The 25,991-nt window shown below is 43.2% G+C and overlaps 1 protein-coding gene across 1 annotated transcript in view; it reads left to right on the top strand.

Moving 5' to 3' along the window:
• The window catches only part of AR (androgen receptor), a 354,006-nt gene that overhangs the window by 206,992 nt on the left and 121,023 nt on the right, over nucleotides 1–25,991 (top strand). Inside the window, exon 2 of the mRNA XM_073600215.1 lies at nucleotides 5,827–5,978. Within this exon, the coding sequence (XP_073456316.1) occupies nucleotides 5,827–5,978 (152 nt within the window). The remainder of the gene's footprint in view (nucleotides 1–5,826; nucleotides 5,979–25,991) is intronic.

The following is a 25,991-nucleotide window of genomic DNA, read 5'->3' as shown; positions in this document are numbered from 1 at the left end:
ACTATGCATATACTCGCAGACGCTCAGTCCGAGCAAACAAGTAAAACATTACGTTTTTGTTATTATTTCAATACCCTTCTAGCTGTTATTCGAAACAGATATGTTACGTCCACAGATATCTCTGCGAGGAATATCCTCTGGACATTATTTTTCTGATATATACTTGTTACCCACTGAAATGCACATGTCGCAGAACAAAAACCTGTATACCTCTTACTACTACATGTCATACAAACATTGCCTGTTGTAATTTATGTATGCTTTTCAATAAAAAACTTTGAATACGAAGAATGTCAACACATTTTTTAGGATGCATCCAGCTACTCTTCCCCTTCCACTGCTTCCCCCTCTGCGATCATTGGCAATTACCGGCTGTCATAATGACAGACGGAAAATGCAGACATTTCTGTGTAAAGTGACACTTTCAGATCGTTTGCATGTGCCATTAAAATATTTTTATTAGAGTAAAATGTTTTGCTTCATTGCATTTACTTTTTCATTCATATGTAGACCTTTATTCTGCATATGACATCACTTTTCACAAAGTTTAACTCTCACTCCCCATCTCGCTCTCTCTCCCTCTCTCTATTTAAGGAATGTTCTTCCCACAGACCACCAATGTAAGGAACATTATTCCCACTGACCTCCAATGTAAGGAACATTCTTCCCACTGACCACCAATGTTATGCTGCCTACACATGGGCCGTTTTTTCGACCGGACTGGTCCGACGGACCGAATCCAGCATACAATCCGACCGTGTGTGGGCTCCATCGGACCCGCAGCGGACTTTTTCGGTCAAAAATCTGACGGACTTTAGATTTGAAACATGTTTCAAATCTTTCCGATGGACTCGGGTCTGGTCAAAAAGTCCGCTCGTCTGTATGCTAGTCCGGACGGACGCAAACCGATGCTAGGGCAGCTATTGACTACTGGCTATGAACGTCCTTATTTTAGTCCGGTTGTACGTCATCATGTACGAATCCGTCGGACTTTGGTGTGATCGTGTGTAGGCAAGTCCATTCGTTGGGAAACTCCGTCGGAAGTCTGCTGAAAGTCCATCGGATAGACCGTCGGACCAGTCCGGTCGAAAAGTCCGCCCATGTGTACGCTGCATAAGGAACATTCTTCCCACTGACCACCAATGTAAGGAACATTCTTCCAACTGATCACCAATGTAAGGAACATTTTCCCACTGGCCACCAATGTAAGGAGCATTCTTCCCACTGGTCACCAATGTAAGGAGCATTCTTCCCACTGGTCACCAATGTAAGGAGCATTTTGACCACCAATGTAAGGAACATTCTTCTCACTGACCACCAAACTAAGGGACATTCTTCCCACTGACCAAAAATGTAAGAAGCATTCTTTCCACTGACTACCAATATAAGATTTCTTTCATATGACCATCACATTATTGTAGTACGAGCTGTGTATTTCTTGTGACTGGATGGACAGGAATAAAAACCCATTGGCTATTAACACAGCTGTCATATATGTATTTTATGTGTATTTAGTGGTTTGTCGAGAGATCAGCTGTAATCACTGTAAGAGATATCACTTATAGCTGCTGCTGTGAATATAGAAATGATCTCAGTGGAGATTTCATTGCCAAATAGATGGGGAATCGTGGTGTCTCTATTACAGCTCCCCCACTTTAAAACAACAGGACTAAACCCTTGTATTACACGTGTGTCAGTGTATCTTATAATAGTAATGCTCATCACATGAATAGTTTTGCACGAAGAGCCTCAGAAAATCTATTTCATGCATCAGTGCTGCCTGCCCCCGAAATACGCTTTACAATACTTCCGATCTGAGGCCGGAGCAGTGCGCCTAGGAGCGTCCATTTATTAACACAGAGATAATGCTGATCATGACTTATCTCCTCCTTTGAGCACTTTATGTTGGTGGGGTGGGGGGGGCGTAGATGATGATCTCTGCTTCCCATCACAGCGAGGAACGGCCATGCTGATGAACCCCAATGGACAGTTTAATAAGATGCAGTAATGGCACTCAACTGGACGTTGGTCTGAAATATCTCCTCCCATGCTTCAACGGCTTAGAATTGGCAATAGCAGGGATAGAGGAGAGAAAAAAAGTGCGATGTCATGAGAAAGCACAATGACTTCCTCTTCTTCTGCTCCGACAGAGAGCCAGAGCCAGTAAAACACAACTTCATAACACCGTACAGCAGGTTATTATAATATATATATATATATATATTAAAGAAAAAGTAGCCTGTCTACAACAACTCACATGAGCCCAATATACTATTAAAAATATAAAAATACATACATTACCAAAAACATTTTTCTTAAAAAACGAAGAGCGAGCTGTGTTCACATCCAAAATCTTTATTACTCACATCATAAAATATTATGATAAAGACCCATGAATTTTGTATGAAGTGGTAATAAAGGTAATAAAAAGATTGGATTTGAACACGGCTCTCACATGGTTTTTTGACTTAATACTTTTTTCCAGATTGTGTGTATATGTATATGTATATATATATATATATATATATATATATATATATATATATATATATATATATATATATATAGAGAGAGAGAGAGAGAGAGAGAGAGAGAGAGAGAGAGAGAGAGAGAGAGAGAGAGAGAGAGAGAGAGAGAGAGAGAGTGTGTGTATTATATACACACACTCACACAGTAGATAGATAGAATAGATAGAATAGATAGGATAGATAGATAGATAGATAGATAGATAGATAGATAGATAGATAGATAGATAGATAGATAGATAGATAGATTTTTATTTATCATCATTTTACTTATTTTTTTTAGATTTAGATATACAGGTGCATCTCATAAAATTAGAATATCAAAAAGTTAATTTATTTCAGCAATTCGATTCAAAAAGTGAAACTCATACCGTATATACTCAAGTATAAGTCGACCCGAATATAAGCCTAATTCTACCACAAAAAACTGGGAAAACTTATTGACTCGAGTATAAGCCTAGACAGAGAAATGCGCAGCTACTGTAAGTGGAAAAGAGGGTCAACTGTGCCCATTTGCAGCCTCACTGTGCCCATTTGCAGCCATAGGTCCCCTGAACTTCAAACTCGGTAGTTAAGGGTTCCCAGATGCCCCCTAGCTGCAGCCAAAATTTGGGGTCTCTAGACCCAAAGGGTCCCGGAATGACATTGCTGCAGATGGACACAGTTGACCGACTTTGGGGCCCCGTATCTCAGGGCCACTTGGTGTTAGGAACCCCAAATTTGGTGTGCAAACCCAGTGGAACTAGCACTACAACATTTCCAAAGCTGGGGTTCCTAGAACGAAGTGGCCCTGAGATAAAGTGTTCCAAAGTCGGTTCGGAAAATGTCAAGCACTTTTCTGCAGCAGAGAATTTTCCGAACCGACTTTGGGGCCCCGTATCTCGGGGCCACTTGGTGCTAGGAACCCCATCTTTGGATATGTTGTAATGCTAAATCCACTGGGTTTGCACACCAAAGTTGGTTCGGAAAATGTCATTCTTTGCACCAGAAAAGTGCTTGACTCGAGTATAAGCCGAGGGGGGCACTTTCAACACAAAAAAATGTGCTGAAAAACTCGGCTTATATATACGGTATTTTATATAGATACGTTACACACAAAGTGATATATTTCAAGCATTTTCTAATTTAATTTTGATGATTATGGCTTACAGCTAGTGAAAACCCCAAATTCTGTATCTCAGAAAATTAAATTATTACATAAGACCAATAAAAAAAAAAAAAAAAAAGATTTTGAATACAGAAATGTTGGCTTACTGAAAAGTCTGTCCATGTACAGTATAATATACACTCAATACTTGGTTGGAGTCCATGTATAGTATACACTCAATACTTGGTTGGAGTCCATGTATAGTATACACTCAATACTTGGTTGGAGTCCATGTATAGTATACACTCAATACTTGGTTGGAGTCCATGTATAGTATACACTCAATACTTGGTTGGAGTCCATGTACAGTATAGTATACACTCAATACTTGGTTGGAGTCCATGTACAGTATAGTATACACTCAATACTTGGTTGGAGTCCATGTATAGTATACACTCAATACTTGGTCGGAGCTCCTTTTGCGTGAATTACTGCATCAATGCGGCGTGCCATGGAGGTGATCAGCCTGTGGCACTGCTGAGCTGTTATGGAAGCCCAGGTTGCTTGGATAGCGGCCTTCAGCTTGTCTGCATTGTTGGGTCTGATGTCTCATCTTCTTCTTGACAATTCCCCACAGATTTTCTATGGGGTTTAGGTCAGGTGAGTTTGCTGGCCATCCAAGCACAGTAATACTATGATCATTAAACCAGGTTATTGGTAGTTTTGGCAGTGTGGTCAGGTGCCAAGTCCTTTTGGAAAATGAAATCAAATCAGCATCTCCATAAAACTGGTCAGCAGAGGGAAGCATGAAGTGCTCCAGAACCTCCTGGTAGAGGGCTGCCTTGACTTTGGACTTGATAAAACACAGTGGACCAATACCAGCAGATGACATGGCTCTCCAAATCATCACAGACTGTGGAAAATTTTGCATTTCATTTTGAAATCAAGGTCCCAGAGTCTAGAGGAGTGGGGAGGCACAGAATCCAAGTTGCATGAGGTCCAGTGTGACGTTTCCACAGTCAGTGATGATTTGGAGAGCCGTGTCATCTGCTGGTGTTGGTCCATTGTGTTTTATCAAGTCCAAAGTCAGCTCAGCCCTCTACCAGGAAATTCTAGAGCACTTCACCCAATGAAGAGGAGGGGCTTGGAGCCACGGTTGGGGACCCCAGAAGAAGAGGATTGGGGCTGCTTCGTGCAAAAACCATTGCACAGAGCAGGTAAGTTTAGACATGTCAAGGGTTTACAACCCCTTTAAGTGGAACAGTTGGACCTTTTTAAGGAGAATTTGGAGACCATTCTATATTAATACAAATACATATATATTATACACACTATATTACCAAAAGTATTGGGATGCCTGCCTTTGCACGCACATGAACTTTAATGGCATCCTGGTCTTACTCCGTAGGGTTCAATATTGAGTTGGACCACCCTTTACAGCTATAACAGCTTCAACTCTTCTGGGAAGGCCGTCCACAAGGTTTAGGAGTGTCTCTATGGGAATGTTTGACCATTCTTCCAGAAGTGCGTTTGTGAGGTCAGGCACTAATGTTGGATAAGAAGGCCTGGCGCACAGTCTCTGCTCTAATTCATCCCAAAGGTGTTCTAACGGGTTGAGGTCAGGTGCAGGTAAGGACTCTGTGCAGGCCAGTCAATCTCCTCCACCCCAAACTCACTCATCCATGTCTTTATGGACATTGCTTTGTGCCCTGATCCAAATCATTTGATGGAGGGGGATTGTGGTGTGGGGTTGTTTTTCAGGGGTTGGGTTTGGCCCCTTAGTTCCAGTGAAGGGAACTCTTAAGGTGTCAGCATACCAAGACAATTTGGACAATTTCATGCTCCTAACTTTGTGGGAACAGTTTGGGGATAGCCCCTTCCTGTTCCAACATGACTGCTCACCAGTGCACAAAGCAAGGTCCATAAAGACACGGATGAGCGAGTTTGGGGTGGAGCAACTTCACTGGCCTACACAGAGTCCTGACCTCAATCCGATAGAAGACCTTTGGGAAGAATGAGAGCGGAGGCTGCGAGCCAAGCATTATCTTTTGACTATATATATATATGTACTACAGAACACCTGATTACCTCCTTGTCATGTGTCTATCTCTACCAGTCTAAGCTCTGCTGTAAAGGATTTCACTGGTCAAAATCAATACTGCCTCTAGTTTCATGTACAACATAACTCCTGTTGTTCTCTCTGTTTTTTTCCAGGCTGGACGGGGGTAGAGAGCACCTTTTACCCATTGACTATTATTTCCCGCCGCAGAAAACCTGCTTGATCTGCGGAGACGAGGCGTCCGGGTGCCACTACGGAGCGCTCACCTGCGGCAGCTGCAAAGTCTTCTTCAAGAGAGCAGCAGAAGGTAGGGGAGAGTTTTACTTACAGTGTATGCAACCGTCAATAATGTCTGGGATGGCTTCACACAGAGGAGATGGAGGAACGGATGTTCCACCATCTCCTCTGTGACAAATGATCCCGGAAGCAACAATGGATTTAGAACCTTCCCGTTTCAGAGCTGTAATTTCCTGGCTGTTACAGTCAGGGAAGTAGCTGATCAAACATGATCTGTGCTTGGTTAGCTGCTTTGGAGGACAGTGGAGACATCAGGAGCCTAGTAGACTCCTGATGTCTCCATAAAGAGTGCCTATCACCTGCCCAGTGCTATCACAAGGAGGCTTGTTAGTTTGTAGTCTTTCACCATTTCACGGGTATACACACTTTTAAATCCTGACATGTTAGGTATCCATTTACTTGACGTAGCATCATCTTTTAGATTTTACCCAAAAACTGGGTATTATATAATGTTTGTGTGCCCTAAAATAAATGTTGGTGTATTTTCCACAAAGAAGTTGTGTTTCCTAAATGGCTGCGCAAATATTGTGTGACATAAAAAAATTGCAACAATCATAATTATATTCTCCAGGGCCTTTGCTTTTTTTGTTTAGTTCTGGATAATGTGGAGGGGGAATATCAGCAAAAGTAGAAGAAAATCCCAAATTTTGGGTCGTCAACAGGAATAGAGGGGAAACCTTCCAATGGAGAAACCAGTTCAGGTGGCATCCTGGGATACCTTTACTTTGGAGGGATTTCTACTCACTTCCTGTTGTGACTATGGGACAGAAAGCAAAGGGAAATCTCTCCAATAGGGACAATAATTCTGGGACACTAGTTCTGGGATTTCCTCACTTTTGGAGGGATTTGCGCTCACTTCTTGCGCTCACTTCTTGTGTGGACTATGGGACAAAAATTGAAGGAAGATCTCCCCAATAGGGACACTATTTCTAGTGACAACTAGGGATTCCCTCGATTTTGGGGGATTTTCTCTCACTTTCTGTTGTGACTATGGGATTGTAAGTGAAGTGAAATCATTGCAATGGGGACACTGATTCTGGGATTTCCTCACTTTGGAGGGATTTACGCTCACCTCCTGTTGTGACTATGGGACAGGAAGCGAAAGGAAATCTCCCCAATAGGGACACTAGTTCTGGGATTTTCTCACTTTGGAGTGATTTAGGCTCACTTCCTGTTGTGACTACGGGACAGAAATTTAAGGGAAATCTACCCAATAGGGACATCAGTTCTGGTGATAACCAGGATTCCGTTACTTACCGGGGATTCTCTCTCACTTCCTGTTGTGACTATGGGATTGTAAGTGAAGCAAAATCTCTGCAATGGGGACACTACTTCTGGTGACATCCCAGGATTTTTTTTCACTTTTTTTTTAACAGCAAAAGGTTTTTATTTTCAAAAACAAATCAGCATTACAAAACCGTCATTGTACGACAAAGAGTATCTGAATCCTTACAGCGATATAATAAAACATCTGTTCAACAATGCAGCATCTCACAGGTATATTTTTACAAGTTCCCTATACATCCGTCAGGATATAAGAGGAGTAATGAGTTAGCTACTCAACAATGGTGTGCATTTCAAATACTACATACCGTCTCATATTTTACATCTGCAGTAGAGTGTTTAGCCTTGTTCATAATCTCCCTTTAATCCATAACTGCCCACTCCCTTTCTCCCTAACCCTATGAGGTCTGAGAATGTTCCTGTCTGCATTTACCCCTTTCGTCAGATCGGAATCAATCATCCATCAGTGTGACCTGACAGCGCCCCGTGTCCGAGGGTGGGGGGGTATTGCCCCTGACCGCAAGGGGGGAGTCCATCAACAGGTCCCCCACTCCCGGTCCCTCAGCCACGCGCCGCCGCCCAAACCTGTTCAAATTTAGCCGGACACTGCCTGCTTTCATATGTGAGTTTGTACAGTGGCAGCACCGAGTTTACCGCTTTCTTCCATGAGCTAATGGTGGGTGGCTCAGCTGACTTCCAATGTAGCATTATCTCCCTCCTAGCATAGAATAGCAGGAATGTAACAGAGAGTTTGGTGTATCTGTCCCCTTCCACGTCTCCCATATAGCTCAGCAAGAGCAGCATAGGGTCAAGTGATAGTCTGAGGTCCCATATATCGTTAAGCACCCCCGTCACTCCCTCCCAGTACGGCCCGAGTTTCGGGCATGCCCATACCATGTGCCAGAATGTCCCCTCACTGATCCTGCACCGGGGGCATAAGGGGTCAACATGGGGATAGATTCTAGCCATCCTGTGTGGAGTGAAGTATACCCTATGGAGAAATTTCAGTTGTGTAAATCTATCCTTAGCTGCTATTACAGTTGGGATGTAGGTTGAGACAATGTCCTCCTATTCGTCATCTCCCAATGCCTGACTATCCACCCTCCATTTATCAAATGCCTGAGTGGGCTTAGTGTCATGTGCTACCGTCAAATACATGTACAGTGTGGATAAGGGCTTCCCCATCACACTTGAAGTCAGAAGTCGCTCAACCGAGTCCGGTTCCAAAATTAATCTGTCCGGGAACTGTGCCCTCATTGCGTGTCTCAATTGCCAATATCTGAACTCAAAGGATCGGGGTAGGGAGTACTGCCGTTTAATGTCCTGAAAGGACATGAGTTTCCCATTAGCTATAATATGTTTTAGGGTGGTTATTCCCTGTGTGGCCCACTGGGAGGGATCTGGCACGTCATAAAGATGTGGGAGGGCGGGATTGCACCAAAGCGGTGTATGTGGGGATACTCTATTCGGCTCGGCATAAATAGCCCTAGCCTCCCTCCATGCTCTAATGGTGGTTTTCATCGGTGTTGTCAGGGGATAAGGTGCTTTAGTACCCCTATAAACTAGATTTTACAGAGTCGCATAAGAGCCGACGATGGCAGCCTCGAGCCTGACCGCAGGGTTTTGTCTGGGCTGGGAGAACCACCAGCGCACCGTGACCAGCACAGCAGCCCAGTAGTATAACAAAAAATTTGGAAGGGCAAGTCCCCCCCCCCCGAAAGAGGAAGATAGAGTACCCTCTTCGCCACCCTGGGTGTCCTCCCAGCCCATATGAGAGAGGTCAGAATCCCCTCCAGACGTCTAAAAAAGGACCTAGGTATATGGGAGGGTGTGTTGCGGAAGAAGTAGAGGAATTTTGGAAGAAACACCATTTTAAGCAGATTTATTCTACCCACAGGGGTGAGCGGTAGGGAACGCCAGGCCATACATTTCACTGTAAGCTGAGAAAGGAGAGGCTGCACATTTTTTTCCATGAATTCATGGGTGGTATTACTAATTTTAATTCCCAGATAGGTAAACTCACCCACCCACTGAAGCGAGGGGTGGAGCGGAAACAGGACTGATTTATCCCAGTTTATGCGAACCCCTGAAAACCGAGCGAAGTCTTCGAATAAGCCCAGCGCTTTCTGCAGTGACTGGTTAGGGTCAGCGAGGTAAAGCAATGTGTCATCCGCATATAGGGACACTTTTTCTTCAATTGTGCCTACTGGTATCCCCTTCACCCCGGCCTCCGCCCTCAGGGCAATGGCAAGAGGTTCTATCGCCAAGGCGAAGAGTCCCGGTGACAAAGGGCATCCTTGACGAGTGCCCCTCTCCAGGGGAAAGGTTTCAGAGAGGGCTACGTTTGTACGGACCCTCGCTTTGGGATTGGCATAGAGCATCCGTATCCATGTCAGAAATTTCGGACCAAATCCGAATTTTGATAGAACCCCCCATAAGAACTCCCATTCTACAGAATCGAAGGCCTGTTCGGCGTCGAGGGATACTACTACTCCTGCCGAATCTGCCTGTGCCCTATCCATATGGGTAAAAAGCCTTCTAATGTTGATATCTGTCCCTCTCCCCGGCATGAACCCTGTTTGGTCTGGATGTACTAGGGCTGTTATTACTGTGTTAAGCCTCCTGGCCAGCACTTTGGCCAGGAGCTTAGCATCCACATTAATGAGTGAGATAGGGCGGTAAGAGGAACACAGAGTCAAATCTTTACCTGGCTTGGGGATTACAACCACCACCGCCTCACTTAATGAGCTCGGAAGCATCTCCAGGCGTTGTGCCTCCATAAACATAGTATGTAGTTTCCCCGTCAGCTCCTCTGCATATTGCTTATAGAACTCGACTGGTATTCCGTCCGGGCCTGGAGATTTGCCCGCCTGGAGAGTCTTAAGAGCCTTCAGCAGCTCATCTGTGGTGATAGGGGTGTCAAGACTGTCACGGTATTTTGTAGTGAGAACTGGGAAATCAAAAGGCTCTAGATAAGTGGTCAATTCCTCCTTGGTGTAAGAGGCCCTGGAGCTGTAAAGAGTTTTATAAAAGGAGGCGAAGCATTCGTTTATCTCGTCTGGGTCGTATTTGAGACATCCGTCAGGTCCCTTTATGTGTGGTATACACAGCCCCCCCTGTTGTTCCCTGGATAGCCATGCCAATAGCTTCCCGGACCTCTCCCCCTGCTCAAATATGCGGTGTGTCTGAGCAAGAAGACGTTTCTGGGTGAGAGAGGTGCGGATGCGGACAACCTCCCCAGTCAGTCTCTGAAGCTCGTCATAGTCACCGGGGGTGTTTGGTCCTAAGAAAAAGTGCTTCCTGTAGATCTGCCTTCCCCTCAACTGCCTCCAAATCTGCTCTCCTCTCCCTGCGCACCCTAGCTATAATGGTCTGGTATCTTCCTCTAGTGTATGCCTTGAAAGTGTCCCAGACTGTAGCTGCACTGGCTGAACCTGGATTAATATCCCAGTATTCCCCCATTGCCTCTCTAAAATGACCATCAACCATCTCGTCCGACACCCAGAATCTAGATAGTCTCCACAGGGAAACTCCCGGTGTGGAGGAGACCTCTAGCGACAGGAGGAGCGGTGCATGATCCGAGATTCCCCGGGGGAGAATTTTAATGGCCCTCACCCTAGCCAAGGCCGTGTGATCCACGTAGGCCAAATCGATCCTGGAGAAGGATCTGTGAGAGGCAGAGTGGCAGGTATAGGCCCTAAGGTGAGGATTCCTCCACCGCCACACGTCCGTCAAGCCATATAATTCAGCCCAGTCCGCCAGGCCGAGGTGGGAGTGCCCAACACTGGACATTCTGTCGACCTCCGGATTGGGGGCTAAATTAAAATCGCCTAAAATGGTTATGTTGTCACTTTGGAAGTCAGCTATTCTGGAGGCCACTTGATGCAAGAGAGGTATTGAGGCCGGGGGAGGTAAATACACTCCCACTATCACCCATCTCATAGAGTGTATCTGAGCGTGAACCACTACGTATCTACCCTCCGAATCCAACACCAGGTCCAGCAGCCTAAAGGGGAGAGATTTATGGACTAGGACGCTTACGCCCCGTGCAAAATTGGAATATGTGGAGTGGTAATGATGCCCAATCCAGGGTTTCTTTGATTTTTTTTCACTTTGGAGGGATGTCCTTTTACTTCCTGTTGTGGCTAAGGAACAAAAAGTGAAGGCAAAATATCTCCAATAGGGAGCCTAGTCCTGGGATTTCCACTCACTTCCTGTTGTGACTTTGGGACAGAAATTTAAGGGAAATCTACCCAATAGGGACATCAGTTCTGCTGGCAACCAGGATTCCCTCACTTACCGGGGATTTTCTCTCACTTCCTGTTGTGGCTATGCAACAGAAAGTGAAGGGAAAGGTCTCCAATGGAGATACTAGTTCTGGGATTTCCTCACTTTGGAGGGATTTCTGCTTACTTCCGGTTGTGACTATGGAACAGAAATTTAAGGGAAATCTACCCAATAGAGACACCAGTTCTGGTGACAACCAGGATTCCCTCACTTACCAGGGATTTTCTCTCACTTCCTGTTGTGACTATGGGATTGTAAGTGAAGCGAAATCTCTGCAATGGGGACACTAGTTCTGGTGACATCCCATGATTCTTTCACTTTGGAGGGATGTCCTTTTACTTCCTGTTGTGGCTTTGGAACAGAAAGTGAAGGGACAGGAAGTGAAGGCAAAATATCTCCAATAGGGAGCCTAGTTCTGGGATTTCCACTCACTTCCTGTTGTGACTTTGGGACAGAAATTGAAGGGAAATCTACCCAATAGGGACACTAGTTCTAGTGACAACCAGGGATTCCCTTGCTTTCCGGGGATTCTGTTGTGACTATGGGATTGTAAGTGAAGCAAAATCTCTCCAATGGGGGCACTAGTTCTGGTGACATCCCGGGATTCTTTCACATTGGAGGGATGTCCTCTCACTTCCTGTTGTGGCTATGCAACAAAGCAAAGGGAAATATATCCAACGGGGACACTAATTCTGGGATCTCACTTTGGAGGCTCACCTCTTGTTGTGACTTTGGGACAGGAAGTAAAAGGGAAATCTCCCCAATGGGGACACCAGTTCTGGTGACAACCAGGGATTCCCTCACTTTGGAGCGATTTCCTCACACTTCTAGTTGTGGCTGTAGGACAGGAAGTGAAGGGAAAACTCCCCAATGGGGACACAAATTGCAAAATAAACTGGACAAGGGATATAACCTTCCTTACCATATCTAAAATGAAAAAAAAAAAAAAAAGGTTTTGCCTTCAGTTCTACTTTAATGTAGGTTGCACTATGTATGAGAGCAATTAAAGAACTTAGCAAAGGAATGTCTAGTCTACAGTGTACATATTCTTAATGAAAAACAGGCCGTAAATTAATCTTGCTGAATGTCAGAGCACAATGGTTTCATGGAATGCAGCAATTTGTTTTCCTTTTATAAATGTAACAGTACATTTAGCTGGAGTCCACGGATCTATGGACAGCCACATCACATGCAAAAGGAAACAATTGGTGCTCTATGCGTTTTCAGTATTAGGTGTGAACTGAATAAAAACAGCACAGTACATACTAAAAATCAAATACTGGGGTCTTTGTATACTTTTCTTTTCTTTTTTTTTAAGCAACATTTTAAATATAAATATTCATTCCCATCCTCTTTGGAGGGGTCAACAGTATATGGACCTTTAAAGTGAGCATATCAATAAATTGGGGGTGGCCATATTGTTGGCTAAATGGCTGCGTCTGTTTAACCCCTTTACGCCTACAATCTGTATACCAGCACCATACCCCCTTCTGGAGATATGTTAATAAACCTCCCCCTTATCTGATCCAACAGCCATCTCCCTCCATGGCTGGTACCTCTGAATCCTGGCAGTCAGCGGCCCCACTGACAGGCAGGAACGAATCACAATTGTTCCCAATCATGAGATCGCTATATCTTTTGGTTTAGTAACCAAATGTAGGGCCGGAGGCTTCACTGGAAAAAAGGAAAAAAAAAGCCTTGTAGATGCAACTGCAGCTTGAAGATGACAGGTTACTGTGTTTAATATTGTTCTTGTCAGATACAATTACAGTACTAGCCTGTTCCTATGGACCATGTGAGTGCAGTTCGTTCTGCACTCCTATGACCCATTTTTACAGTCAACAGTGGACTAAAGCTGACATCACAGAGCCAGTCCAGGCTCTGAAAAGATCCCGTATAGTTGGGAACTCGGGATCCTCCCAGATGAATGGATCGGCAGCTGGCTCAGGCTCTCAGTGAGCTTCTGAGAACCTGAGCGAGCCTCTTCTGCCCCCTGCAGAGCCCAGCACTTCAGTGAGCTCTGATAGGGGCAGAGCAGAGTGCCGGTGATTGATGATGTTTGAGCGCTAAGTTCTTATGCCCTGTACACACGAGCGGACTTTTCGACCGGACTGGTCCGACGGACCGAATCTGGCAGACAATCCGACCATGTGTGGGCTTCATCGGACCTTCAGTGGACTGTTTCTGTTGAAAATCTGACGGACTTTAGATTTGGAACATGTTTCAAATCTTTACATCGGAACTCCGCCGGACCCAGTTCCTATTGAAAAATCCGCTCGTCTGTATGCTTGTCCGACGGACGAAAACCGACGCTAGGGCAACTATTGGCTACTGACTATCAACTTCCTTATTTTAGTCCGGTCGTACGTCATCACGTACGAATCCGTCAGACTTTGGTGTGATCGTATGTAGGCAAGTCCGTTCCTTCGAAAGTCCGTCAAATGTCCGTTAAAAGTCCGTCGGAAAGACTGTCGGACCTTTGTTGCCGAAAAGTCAGCCCGTGTGTACAGGGCATTAGCCTTAGAGCCGGTGCAGGACAGATGCAGCATCGGAACTATGCTGTATCCACCTAGGCGAGTATGATTTTTTTATTTTACTAAAACACATACTTCTCTTTTAATATTTTTCTTGTCAGATATAATTACAGTGTTAGAAAACATGTATTTAAAAAATATTAAGCCTTGAAGGGTCCACTGCAGCTGGAAGATGACAGCGTTCCAATGTTTAATATTGTTCTTGTCAGATACAATTACAGTGTTAGAAAAAATAAGCCTTCCAAGTCCTACTGCAGCTTGAAGATGACAGGGCTCCTGTGTTTAATACTGGTATTGTCAGATACAATTAGAAATTTAATGTTAGAAAAACACATTAAAAAAAATGAAGCCTTGCAGGTGCCACTGCAGCTGAAAGATGACAGCGTTACTATGCTTAATATTGTTCTGGTCAGATACAATTACAACACTAGCCTTGCAGGTGCCACTGAAGATTGAAGATGACAGGGCTCCTGTGTTTAATACTGGTATTGTCAGATACAATTAGAAATTTAATGTTAGAAAAACACATTAAAAAAAATGAAGCCTTGCAGGTGCCACTGCAGCTGAAAGATGACAGCGTTACTATGCTTAATATTGTTCTGGTCAGATACAATTACAACACTAGCCTTGCAGGTGCCACTGAAGATTGAAGATGACAGGGCTCCTGTGTTTAATACTGGTATTGTCAGATACAATTAGAAATTTAATGTTAGAAAAACGCATTTAAAAAATGAAGCCTTGCAGGTGCCAATGCAACTGAAAGATGACAGTGTCCCTATGTTTTAATATTGTTCTTGTCAGATACAATTATAGTATTAAAAAAAAAAAAAAAATGAATTCAAATTTAAAAACAGAAAATCAGTCTACTTTTTCCAAACTTTTTTTAGCATTCCTTAGCCTATAATATATATAAAAAAGAAAAAAAATGTCAGATTCATTAATGTATGCTGAAGCGGCCAAATTAGACCTGGGATTCTAGTGGTGGTTGTCTGAGGGGTTAGACCAAAAAAGGCAGATTGGAGACCCATAAAAAGTTCAGAGGTATTCACTGGAAAAAAGAGGCAGGCAGTGGGAGAGCCTGTATAGTATGCATCTAAAATGTAGTAATTTCCTCAATTTTTATGATTAGAGAGAAATTAAAAAAAAAGAAAAAATGTCTTCCATCTAGTGATGTTGTGGTGACCCAGGCGGGTAGAGACACACAACTATCTGTAGACTCAGGTAAAGAAGAGGCCCCACGTCCACTCTCTATGCTGGGGGGGTCCCAATCCTGGATCCTCTGTCTGCTCTCAGGTGGGTATTCTATTATTAGGATGAAAAGAAGTCAAAAGCCTATCGGTGAACTGAATGGCGGAGGCGCCCAGTGTGATGTGTCTAAGGATGGGTCGGAGTCATCAAGTTGAATAAACTTCAAATAGCTTTAATTTCACTTTTGGTGAATTGAAGCTATTTGATATTGGTCACATTTGAGGACCGAAAGTGATGTCCTTGGACATACCATATCTCCAGCTCTTGTGCCATTTGGTTCATGGACAGGCTTTTGATCTCCACTCATCCTACCAGTAAATTAACCTTGACTTCTAGGCATCAGTGACCTCTGGTCGTGAAAGGCTTAACAGGACATAGTGACTTCAGTAAGGCATGAGAAACTCTGTGGCAGGAGGCGATTGTATTTCTTTGAACTTGTAAACGGAGTTGCCTAAAACATTGCCTTCGTTCACAAAAATATTTCTGATTCTTAAGGCATACAGTTTAAACTTTCATAGAGAGCTAAAGTAGCACTTTATAAAAAAAGGTTTCATATATGGGGTCCATGGGTTTCATGATTCTTAATTGCACAAATGTTCCATATAACTGCACATCTTGAAACGTACACAAAATAAATATCTGTATAACTGCGAGGGAACACACTTTTTTGGCATATGTAATTCTAAATAATTTACTTCCTCAGATAATTTTCTTTTTTGGACGTATGGCTTGTTTTTTTTGCCACAGAAATGTCACCGTGCTAAAGTCAAAGCTCATGCATTATTAAGACAAATTGAGGAGTCAGCCATTGGACTTCACATGGAAAAATAAAACGAATTGAAAAATTCTAATCTATAGAACAATCCCGGGCACAATACACAACTAAAAAATGGTTTGCGGCTTTACTAATACTCAACATTTTTTACGCATGGTTATTGATGAGAATTGATTCAGAATTTTGGATGAAGTTAAATTCCAACTGAATTTCATGAATTCAAATTCAAATCCAAGTTTCAGTGTTATTTTTGGCAGTTTGGACTTCCAAAAAGTCTTCTGGAAGAAAGAAACATAAGGCTGTTATATCTGCCTCTCCTGTTCCATGAGAACCCTTAGCTTGACTGCCAGTCTCATCAGGTTCCACCCTCCCATCTTGCTTTTAATTTTCAAAGGACAGGGCTCAGGATGGTTTTTGGCTCACTGGTCTCCACAGACAGGGGTGCCAGGAGCCTTACAATCTATTCTGCACAATTTGCATCATTAGCTGCTCTGTAATGCACTTTTTTATTTTTTTCAGAGCCAAGTTTGGCCCTGAGGAAGATGGGCTGCCCCTCGAAACATGTAAGCCATAGGCTAAGCATTGTTGATCTGGTGACATGTGCTTCATGTTTATTGACACGCCGGTTGGCACAATCCGTTTGTGAATATATTACTTAGTTTTATTAATTTATAAACCGTGTATTAAGATAATGCGCAAGCCTGGGGCACCCTTTTTTTTCTGTTTTGTGATGTTGCACATGTAAGGACACCCGCAGTTTTAAGAGGGTAACAAGGCTGATGGCGCTAATCTTATAAGCTGGATGAGAAGATACACTATTAGGTCTCAAGCACCATGGTCAAGCAGGAGGTTGTGTTTGCAGTTCACCTTTAATAATGTAAATGTCAGATACAATTGCAGTATTAAAAAAATGAATTATATATCTATACATTTACGCATTTTTTTTTTTTTTTTACAAGCTTCATATCTATTTGTCAGCTTATAGTAATGCAGGAAATTTGGAGTTTAAGCAATACCCTTAATTTGAACTTAAAGCGGAGTTCCACACATTTTTTAGTTTATTAAAAGTCAGCAGCTACAAAAAAAAATGACATGCCAGATGTGGCATGTCAGGGGGTGAGGAGTGCTTGAAGCGGAAGTTCCACTTTTCGGTGGAACTCCGCTTTAAAGTGTTACTAAACCCAGAACCCTGCTGTCACTATATCTTGTCTCCCACAGTACACAGAACATGGAAATGCAATTAGTTTAGTAAATATAAACTGCTAAATACCTTTTCTCATCAGCAGTATATAGCAGTCTTGTGACTTCCATCATAGGTTAAAGCTTATAGGAGGAGTTTTCATTCTCCCATGTTTGCCCTATGAGGAAGCAGGACCCCTGACCCTCTATCTGCACTGTGCTTATTGGCCCTGTGCTGATCACATGTACTCAAAGAAAAAAACTCTAGCAGTACACCCCAAACTGAGCAGAATGCCCCCTACCTTCTGTGCTATCCAGAGATAGTTTGGAGACTATGGAAGAAGGGGAGCATAAGAGGAGATGGGATCAAACAGTCTTTTTACAAAATGCAGAGGATTCATCCCTTAAAGGATCACTAAAGATATATATATATTTTTTTTAATTAAATAACAAACATGTTATACTTGCCTCCACTGTGCAGTTCGTTTTGCACAGAGTGGCCCCGAACCTGGTCTTCTGGGGTCCCTCGGCGGCTGTCTCGGCTCCCCCCACAAGGACTTAACATCTTCATGCAAGCTCCCTCACATAATTTTGAGTGCTTGTGGGCATGCTCCCGTAATACAGCCGGCGGCCATAGCTGCTCATTGTATCACTTGGCGCCGCGTCATTGGATGTGATTGACAGCAGCGCGAGCCAATGGCTGCGCTGCTTTCAATCCATCCACTGTACCCAATCGCCGGCCAGGCTGAGCGGCAAAGAGGATGTCGGGGGCGAGCGTGGTACTTTTTGAGGGGGTCAGGTAAGTAAAACGGGGGGGCTGGGGGGGGGGGCGGTATTGGCGGATGTTTTTTCACCTTAATGCATAGAATGCATTAAGGTGAAAAAACTTTTACCTTTACAACCCCTTTAAGTTTCACAGTGAGTACAACAAGCATGCTTTACTGCATATACAGACTGACTTTACTGTTGTGGGTTTAGTAACACTTTAAAGTGGTGTTCCGGCTGAAATTATACTTTTTAAATAAAAATACCCCTATAATACACAAGCTTAATGTATTCTAGTAAAGTTAGTCTGTAAACTAAGGTCTGTTTTGTTAGTTTATAGCAGTAGTTTGTCATTTTATAAACTTACAGCAGGCCGTGGTCATCTTAAGTCTGGGCATCTGAAGCCAGACTGTATTTCTTCCTGGATCTCATCCTTGCAGATCTCGCACATGCTCAGTGCAGAACAAGCAGTGTAATAGGTTTCAGGTCAGGTTTCCATAGCAACGGCAGTGTCAGAGGAAGTTGCCGCCCCTTCCCAGAAGGCATTGCAAACAGGAAATGATGCGATGGGCCACGGCCAGGGAGGAGGAAGTGAAAAATTAATACAGCAGATATACAGTAGGTGCTGAGAAAAAAAATTTAAAAATATTCAATTTGTTTACAGTGCACAGTTTAGTGAGGGATGCTGAAGAGTGGGTGGAACTCCACTTTAAATGGGAACTAAACCCACCAATTTAATGGTTTTCTAAAACAGTTACATTCAAGGCATGACTTAAATGATTAATCTTACAGTTATTAGTGCTCTTATGTTAATATGCTTTATGGAACGGTCAATGGCTGGTGTCGAAACCGATCACACGTGCAGCACTATGGCAACTGCACATCAAACAGAGGTTAAGATGGCAGCTTCCATGGCTGTAAAGAATAGGAGGATTTATTTTTGCTTTAAGGTATTAAAGATGCAAGCTTTAGGGACCTGTTTAGGTTCCTTCTTCAGGCATAATACAATCGTAGAACGTATCCGGAGAGCATTTATCCTTTATACTGAAATAAGCTCATCACTTAAACTCCATATGGTCTGCATTAAATAGATGGCTAACACAGTAAAATATCTTATTATAACTTATAATTTAAAAAAAAAATCTAAGTAGGGAATTGCTTAAAACGGTGTACCAAATAAAAGACTTATAAATCCTTAAAATAAAAAAGTAAAAATGATTTAGGTAAGCAAACTAGTCTAGTCGTTGAGTTGCAGTCAAGTTAACTGCTTAATTTGGTCTGGACATCTAAGCTTCAATGACCTCCGGTTTATGATTACGAATGGGTTAAAGTAGAAAACACTCAGCGTGATATTCACTTAAGAGAAAATCCCTTTGGCACTCTTAACACATCAAGTCTATTCTAAACAGTTTATTTAACCTGCTTATACCACGGAATAGTTTGTGGAACAAAGATGATTTGTATGCTCATTGTCTGGCGGCTGCCTAGCGAGGTACACTGAAAGGAGGACTCTTAAATGTCTTGCATATAACTACACTGAAAATTTATGTTAGCTTGCAACGATCTCCCCAGTTTGCACCAGATATATCAATGCATCAGTATTCATCATTAAGTTAGGGTGCCTTCCCTGCAAAACAGAAACCACATACACACAATGCCCTTTTTTCCACAGTTTAAGTATATGTAAATCCAGTTAACCTGTTGCCAACTGCCCCACGTACATTTGCTGCGTGGCGGCGACTCCTCTGCGCAGAATCACAAACACAGCCAAAACTTTGGCCAGTATCTTGACATCAGAGTTGATCAGAGAGATCGGCCTATATAACTCACATTCTTGTGGATCTTTCCCAGGTTTGGGGATCACCACAATCAAAGCCTCCTGCATAGAATCCAGGAGTATGCCTTCCAAACATCGAGGGCAAACTCCCTCGTGAACTTTTTGTGCTGTGTGCTGCTCTCCGTCCCCCACTAAGATCCCTCATTAACCAGGTTACATGTCAGATTGTACAGTTTCCCTAGATTTAATCCATTTTCCCCAACTTTATTGAATTTCTTAAGGCAGCCCCTGGTATCGTACGTCATTTTATACATGGTGACATTGGCATTAACCAGGCCTTTCCAGGCGTTCAGTGTGAGATGATCTCTCTTAACCCAATTAAGAGCAATCAACTTTCTGACATAATAAAACAACAGTCTTAGTAGTATTCTTATATTGTTACTCATAGCCTCATCTGACTCATAGCCTCATATGACTCCCAGCAGTCCCAACATCGGGCTACAGATGTTCGGTAGATCGAATGTGTCAGCAATGAACTGGGTCACTTGTGACCCTAATGGTCGTATTCTATCACAGTACCATACCATATGTATAAAGGAGCCTTCTGCTGCTAAACATTTATGACATGTGGGGTTGTCCTTCTTTCCCATTTTATATAACCTGAGTGGGGTATAATACATTTGATGTAAGTATCTGAGTTGTATCAGTTTGTCTCTAGCAGAAACAACCGTGGGCAAATATGAGGTCAACACACCCTACCACTGTTCCTCTGTAAGTTCTGGTATAATCTCCATCAATCTTTCCCTAAGTTTCCTTTCCTTTGCGTTCACTTTTTCTGCAAGTGTATTATAATAATAGGTAGAGATCAATTTTGTGTGGTCAGGAGTAGCAAGAAGTTTTTATAATTTAGAGTTTTCAAGGGATATTGGTAATGTCCCGAACTGAGCATGGGCAGCGTTTTTCAGTCTAGTGAACTGGTATTCCCATGTCCCTGGAATATCCAGGTCCCTCTTCAACTGTGCAAATGATTTTAGTTCACCATTATCATAGAGTTGATGGAGATACATGAGCCCAAATTTGGCCCACCTCTATCCATCTTCTAAGTGAAAAAATTCTTTCAAACAGTTAAACCATAATGGGGCATTGGGTGATGGATGAATAGGATTATCCGCTATATGTTTTAGACAGATCCCCAGGATCCACTTAGCCGATCTGAGCATCTCCCTACATCCTACTGTGGGCGCCTCTCCTCTAAAGAAGAAATTCACTAAGGTTACATAAGAAGTTACCACTGCCGTTTCAACTGCAACTGCAGCATTATTCAGCTGTGGAAACATTCGCCAGTGAATCTGTACTAGTTGCGAAGCCAGATAGTATAGGCGGAGATCAGGTACCGCCAGTCCCCCTCTCCTCACCGGCAACTGTAAGAGTTCCAAGGAGACCCTAGCCGCCCCGGCACCCCACAAAAAGGAAGTCAGCAAGGAATTAATGTAACGGAATGTTTTTTTCGGGATATAAATTGGGGCAGTAGAGAGCACATAAAGAAATTTAGGCAGGAAAATCATCTTGAATAGATTAGCTCTACCCAGCAATGTAAGTGGTAGGTCTTTCCATTTCTGGATCCTATCACTAAAAGCTCTAATTATGGGCCATAGATTTACCTCAATTAATGAGTCTACCGGTAATTGGACCGTTATTCACAGGTACTTGAATTGTGATACAATGGCTAAAGATCACTGAGTGGGGAGAGTTAAATTTGGCTGTGGACCTAGAGGAAAAAAGGACCAACTTGGTCCAATTGATTCGAAAACCAGAGAAATCTCCAAATTCCTGGATTAGGGAGACTGCAACTGATAAGGACGCGTCAGTGTCTCCCAAACATAGAAGCATGTCATCCGCCTATAATGATACACGTTCCTCCAGTTCCCCAACCAAAAATCCCTTAATGGTGTCATGGGTCCTGAGTTTAGCCGCTAGTGGCTCAATGGCCAGAGCAAACAGGAGAGGAGACAGGGGGCACCCCTGTCTCGTTCCCCTATGGATCTGGAAAGGGTCTGATATGAGCCCATTTACTCTAATACTCGCTCGGGGATCCTTGTATAGGAGTTTTACCCAGGAGATCATTTTGGCACAAAGCCCAGTTTACCCAGAAGAGAAAAAAGATAATCCCATTCTACCGAATCAAACGCCTTTTTTTGTGTCCAGTGATGCAATCACTCTCTTGCCCGCGTTTATATGTTGGACCTGTAAGTTGACATAGTCTGCAAAGGTTCATTTGCGTGCATCGGCCGGGTATGAATCCGGTCTGATCAGAATTAATGAATTTAAAGATCACCAATAACAGTCTTGACATCAGAGTTGATCAGAGAGATTGGCCTATATGACTCACATTCTTGCGGATCTTTTCCAGGTTTGGGGATCACCACAATCAAAGCCTCCTGCATAGAATCCGGGAGTATGCCTTCCTTTTCCACCGCTATAAAGACTTTTTGCAAAGACGGTGCCAGTTACTCTTTATGTAGTTGGTACCAGTCAGCCGGGAACCCATCAAGGCCAGGCGACTTACCAGGTTTGAAAGAGGAAATAGGGCCATATATCTCCTCCTGTGTTATGGGATGTTCCAAAGCGGCACTATCTTCCTGGTTCAAAGAGGGCAGAGTCAGGCTCTCTAGATAAGAAGATAATTCCTGATCCGTATGTCGAGTCTGTGTCTGGTACAGGGTCTCATAGAATTCCAAAAACGTGTTTAGAATCCCAGGAGGGTCTCTCACCACCTCTCCACTGGGTCTTCTAAGTTGTATCACCGAGATCGGAGCATAAAGCGGCTTCGCTAAAAAAGCTAGGAGGCGGCCACTTTTGGCTCTGAATTCAAAAAAAGATCTGGTCTGCTGTAGTTGTTTTTTTCAGTATATTCAGTCATAAGTAGTTTGTACTACCGTGTCTGGTCCTGCCACAAGTGGTATTTACTAGGAGATGGGTCATGAATATACTCTCTTTCAGCATCAGTAGCTTTGAACTCTGCGTCTTTCATATCAGAATTCAAAGCTTTGGAGAAATCTCATTTCTGTAGTGAACACCCCTCTCATAGTTGCCTTAAAGGCTTCCTATTGATTAGCAACTGGCGTTTCTGCCCCATTCTCTCTCCAGTATTGGTCAATAGTTGTTTTGCATTTCAGAGTAATAAAATTCCTCCTGTAGCCAGTGTACATTCATAAGCCAATGTCGTCGTCCCCGTGGAGCATTCAGGTCTAGTATGACCTCCAGCAGGGAGTGATCTGATATGGCTCTAGGGAGATATCTGACACTGGATATAATCGGGAGTCCATCTAGCGAGGACAATAATAAGTCTATTCTAGACAGTGTCCTATGAGTCTGCGAGTGACACAGGATTTCTTTGTCTCCATACGTCTGTGAGAGCGTAGCTCTCCAGCCAGGAGGACGGGATATGGCGAGAGTCAGATACACATCCATGTCTGTCAAGAGCCCCACCATCTGACACTGCATTGAAGTCTCCTAGAAATAGTAGTGGGCCCTATGCGATTAGTACAGCTTCCTCTAAAATACTCTCTAGCACCTGGAAAGAGAATGGGGGAGGAATATATGCACACACTAATGTTAAGCATACATTAAACATGTGACACACTAGTATAGTGTACCTGCCATTAGGATCTAGTTTGACCTGTATAATGTGTGCTGCAGCTTTTTTGGTGACCAGAATGGCTACTCCTCTTGAGTAAGTGGAGTATTCAGCATGAAGTACCCTCATAATATTGGCTTTTTTTAAGGCCAATGTACACTATCTTTAGCTGAACATTTAATAGAATTTGAGTCAGTCATGCAAATTAAGTGTTTGACTGCTAAAGCTCATGACAAACAAAAACACTACACAATCACCTGGGTGAATTAGATGGTCTTTAGAGCCTCAAGAATTTTGAGACCTACCGTTCAAAAGATGCAATGAGACACTGGCAGTGTCTGTTCTTCCCAACTGGAAATCCATTTTATCTCTATATTACTATAAGTGACGGGCTTTTGGATCCTGAATACTTCAGGATCCTGAATCTTTTTATATATGCATCTTATATTAAAATAGCATTGTAAATCTTTCCAGGTTGTATAAATGCCCCACTCTCCTTCACAATCTCTATTCATCAGTTCCTGACAATGCCAAAAAGGACATGGATACCATAAACACATCTGGTAGGCATGCCCTCCCATTAAATAATATTGGAAATCCATTTTTGGGCTCTTGGATTCCTAATACTCCCAAAACTACTTGATGGTTTATCCTACCTGGTACTATGGAATCCATTTAAAAAATAAAATTACCTGTCACTTCCTTTTTTGGCAGCCAGAGCCATGATCCCTCACCACCTTCAGCAAAATAGTTGATGGAATTAGATTCCTTCATGCCAATTAAGTGTTTGATTGCTAAAGATGATGACAGACACAAAGACTACACAATAACCTGGGCAATTAGATGGTCTTCAGGGCCTTAAGAATTTTGAGACCGTCTTTGTATATTAGAAGGCGCAATAAAGACACTGGCAGTGTCTGCTCTACCCCTTCAGAAAATCTGTTTAATTCTCTAGATCACCAAGTGACAGGCAATTGGATCCCCTTACTACCCTAAGCTCCTTCCTGTCTTATACCCACCTATACTCCCCTAAAACTCTCTCTTTCTTTGTGCCTTACACTTTTATTCTTTCCTTGGTTACTTATTCCCACAACCCCTTCCTCACCTGAATCCTTCCTATACCCCACAGCCATTCATCTTTCACTTGATTTTCCCACCCAGTTGTCTCTCTATGGGGGTGTGCGGACCACACCTGGATGACACATGCCAAAGAGGTTACACCATCAAGTAGGAACTGATATCTGACCGCAATGGTGTCATCTGTGATAGCGAAGCTAGCCTTCCCAACCTGTAGCAGGCCAGACAGGAGAGAGCCCGAGAGGAGGCATTTTGATGCGGGGTGACACCAGAGAGCCCGATGGGGGTGGAGAAGGGGTGTTGCAGAGTGACACACAAGAGCCAGATTGGGGGTGGTGGTGGGGTGGTGAACCCAGAGAGCCCAGTGGGGGGGGGGGGGGGGGGAGGGGTGAACTCTTCGGCCTGAAAGGCAAGCGTAATTTTTTTGAGGAAACCAGGTACTGCTCATCACCTGGGCAATACCACCCCTACAGTGAAGCATGGTGGTGGCAGCATCATGCTGTGGGGATGATTTTCAGCGGCAGGAACTGGTAGACTAGTCACAATGGAGGCAAAGATGAATGTGACACTGTACAGAGACATCCTTGATGTAAACCTGCTCCAGAGCGCTCTGGACCTCAGACTGGGGCAAAGGTTCATCTTTCAAGAGGACAACGACCCTAAGCACACAGCCAAGATAACAAAGGAATGGCAACGGGACAACTCTGTGAACGTCCTTGAGTGGCCCAGCCAGAAGCCAGACTTGAACTCGATTGAACATCTCTGGAGAGATCTGAAAATGGCTGTGCACTGATGCTGCCCATCCAACCTGATGGAGCTTGAGAGGTCCTGCAAAGAAGAATGTGAGAAACTGCCCAAAAATAGGTGTGACAAGCTTGTAGCATCATACTCAAAAAGACTTGAGGCTGTAATTGGTGTCAAAGGTGCTTCAACAAAGTATTGAGCAAAGGCTGTGAATACTTATATAAATGGGATTTTTTGGGGGGTTTTTTTATAACAAAAGATTTCAAACAAACTTCTTTCACGTTGTCATTATGGGGTATTGTTTGCAGAATTTTGAGGAAAATAGTGAATTTACCTATTTTGGAATAAGGCTGCAACATTACAAAAATGTGGAAAAAGTGAAGCGCTGTGAATACTTTGCAGATACACTGTATACTTGAGGTAGTGCAAATAAAAGTATCACAGACAGTACTTGTTCTAGTTATTTTTAACAAACCTACTCAGCTGTTACCAATTCCACATGTCTAATGAAAGACATAGGCACCTTAATCTGTACCTGAAGATGTTTATTCCGCCATATAAAATTTATAAACCTTTAATAAAATCAGATTATCCAAACTCCTGTGGTCATTTAAGGACTTTTTAACTATTAATAATGAAGAATTCCACTGGAGTACAGTGTTCAGTCTCAGATTTTATCTCCCCGGGACGGCATAAATAAATGAAAGTCTGAGCAG

The sequence above is a fragment of the Aquarana catesbeiana genome, linkage group LG09, assembly GCF_042186555.1.
Source record: "Aquarana catesbeiana isolate 2022-GZ linkage group LG09, ASM4218655v1, whole genome shotgun sequence".
NCBI lineage: Eukaryota > Metazoa > Chordata > Amphibia > Anura > Ranidae > Aquarana > Aquarana catesbeiana.
This window is presented reverse-complemented; position numbering and strand designations above follow the sequence as displayed.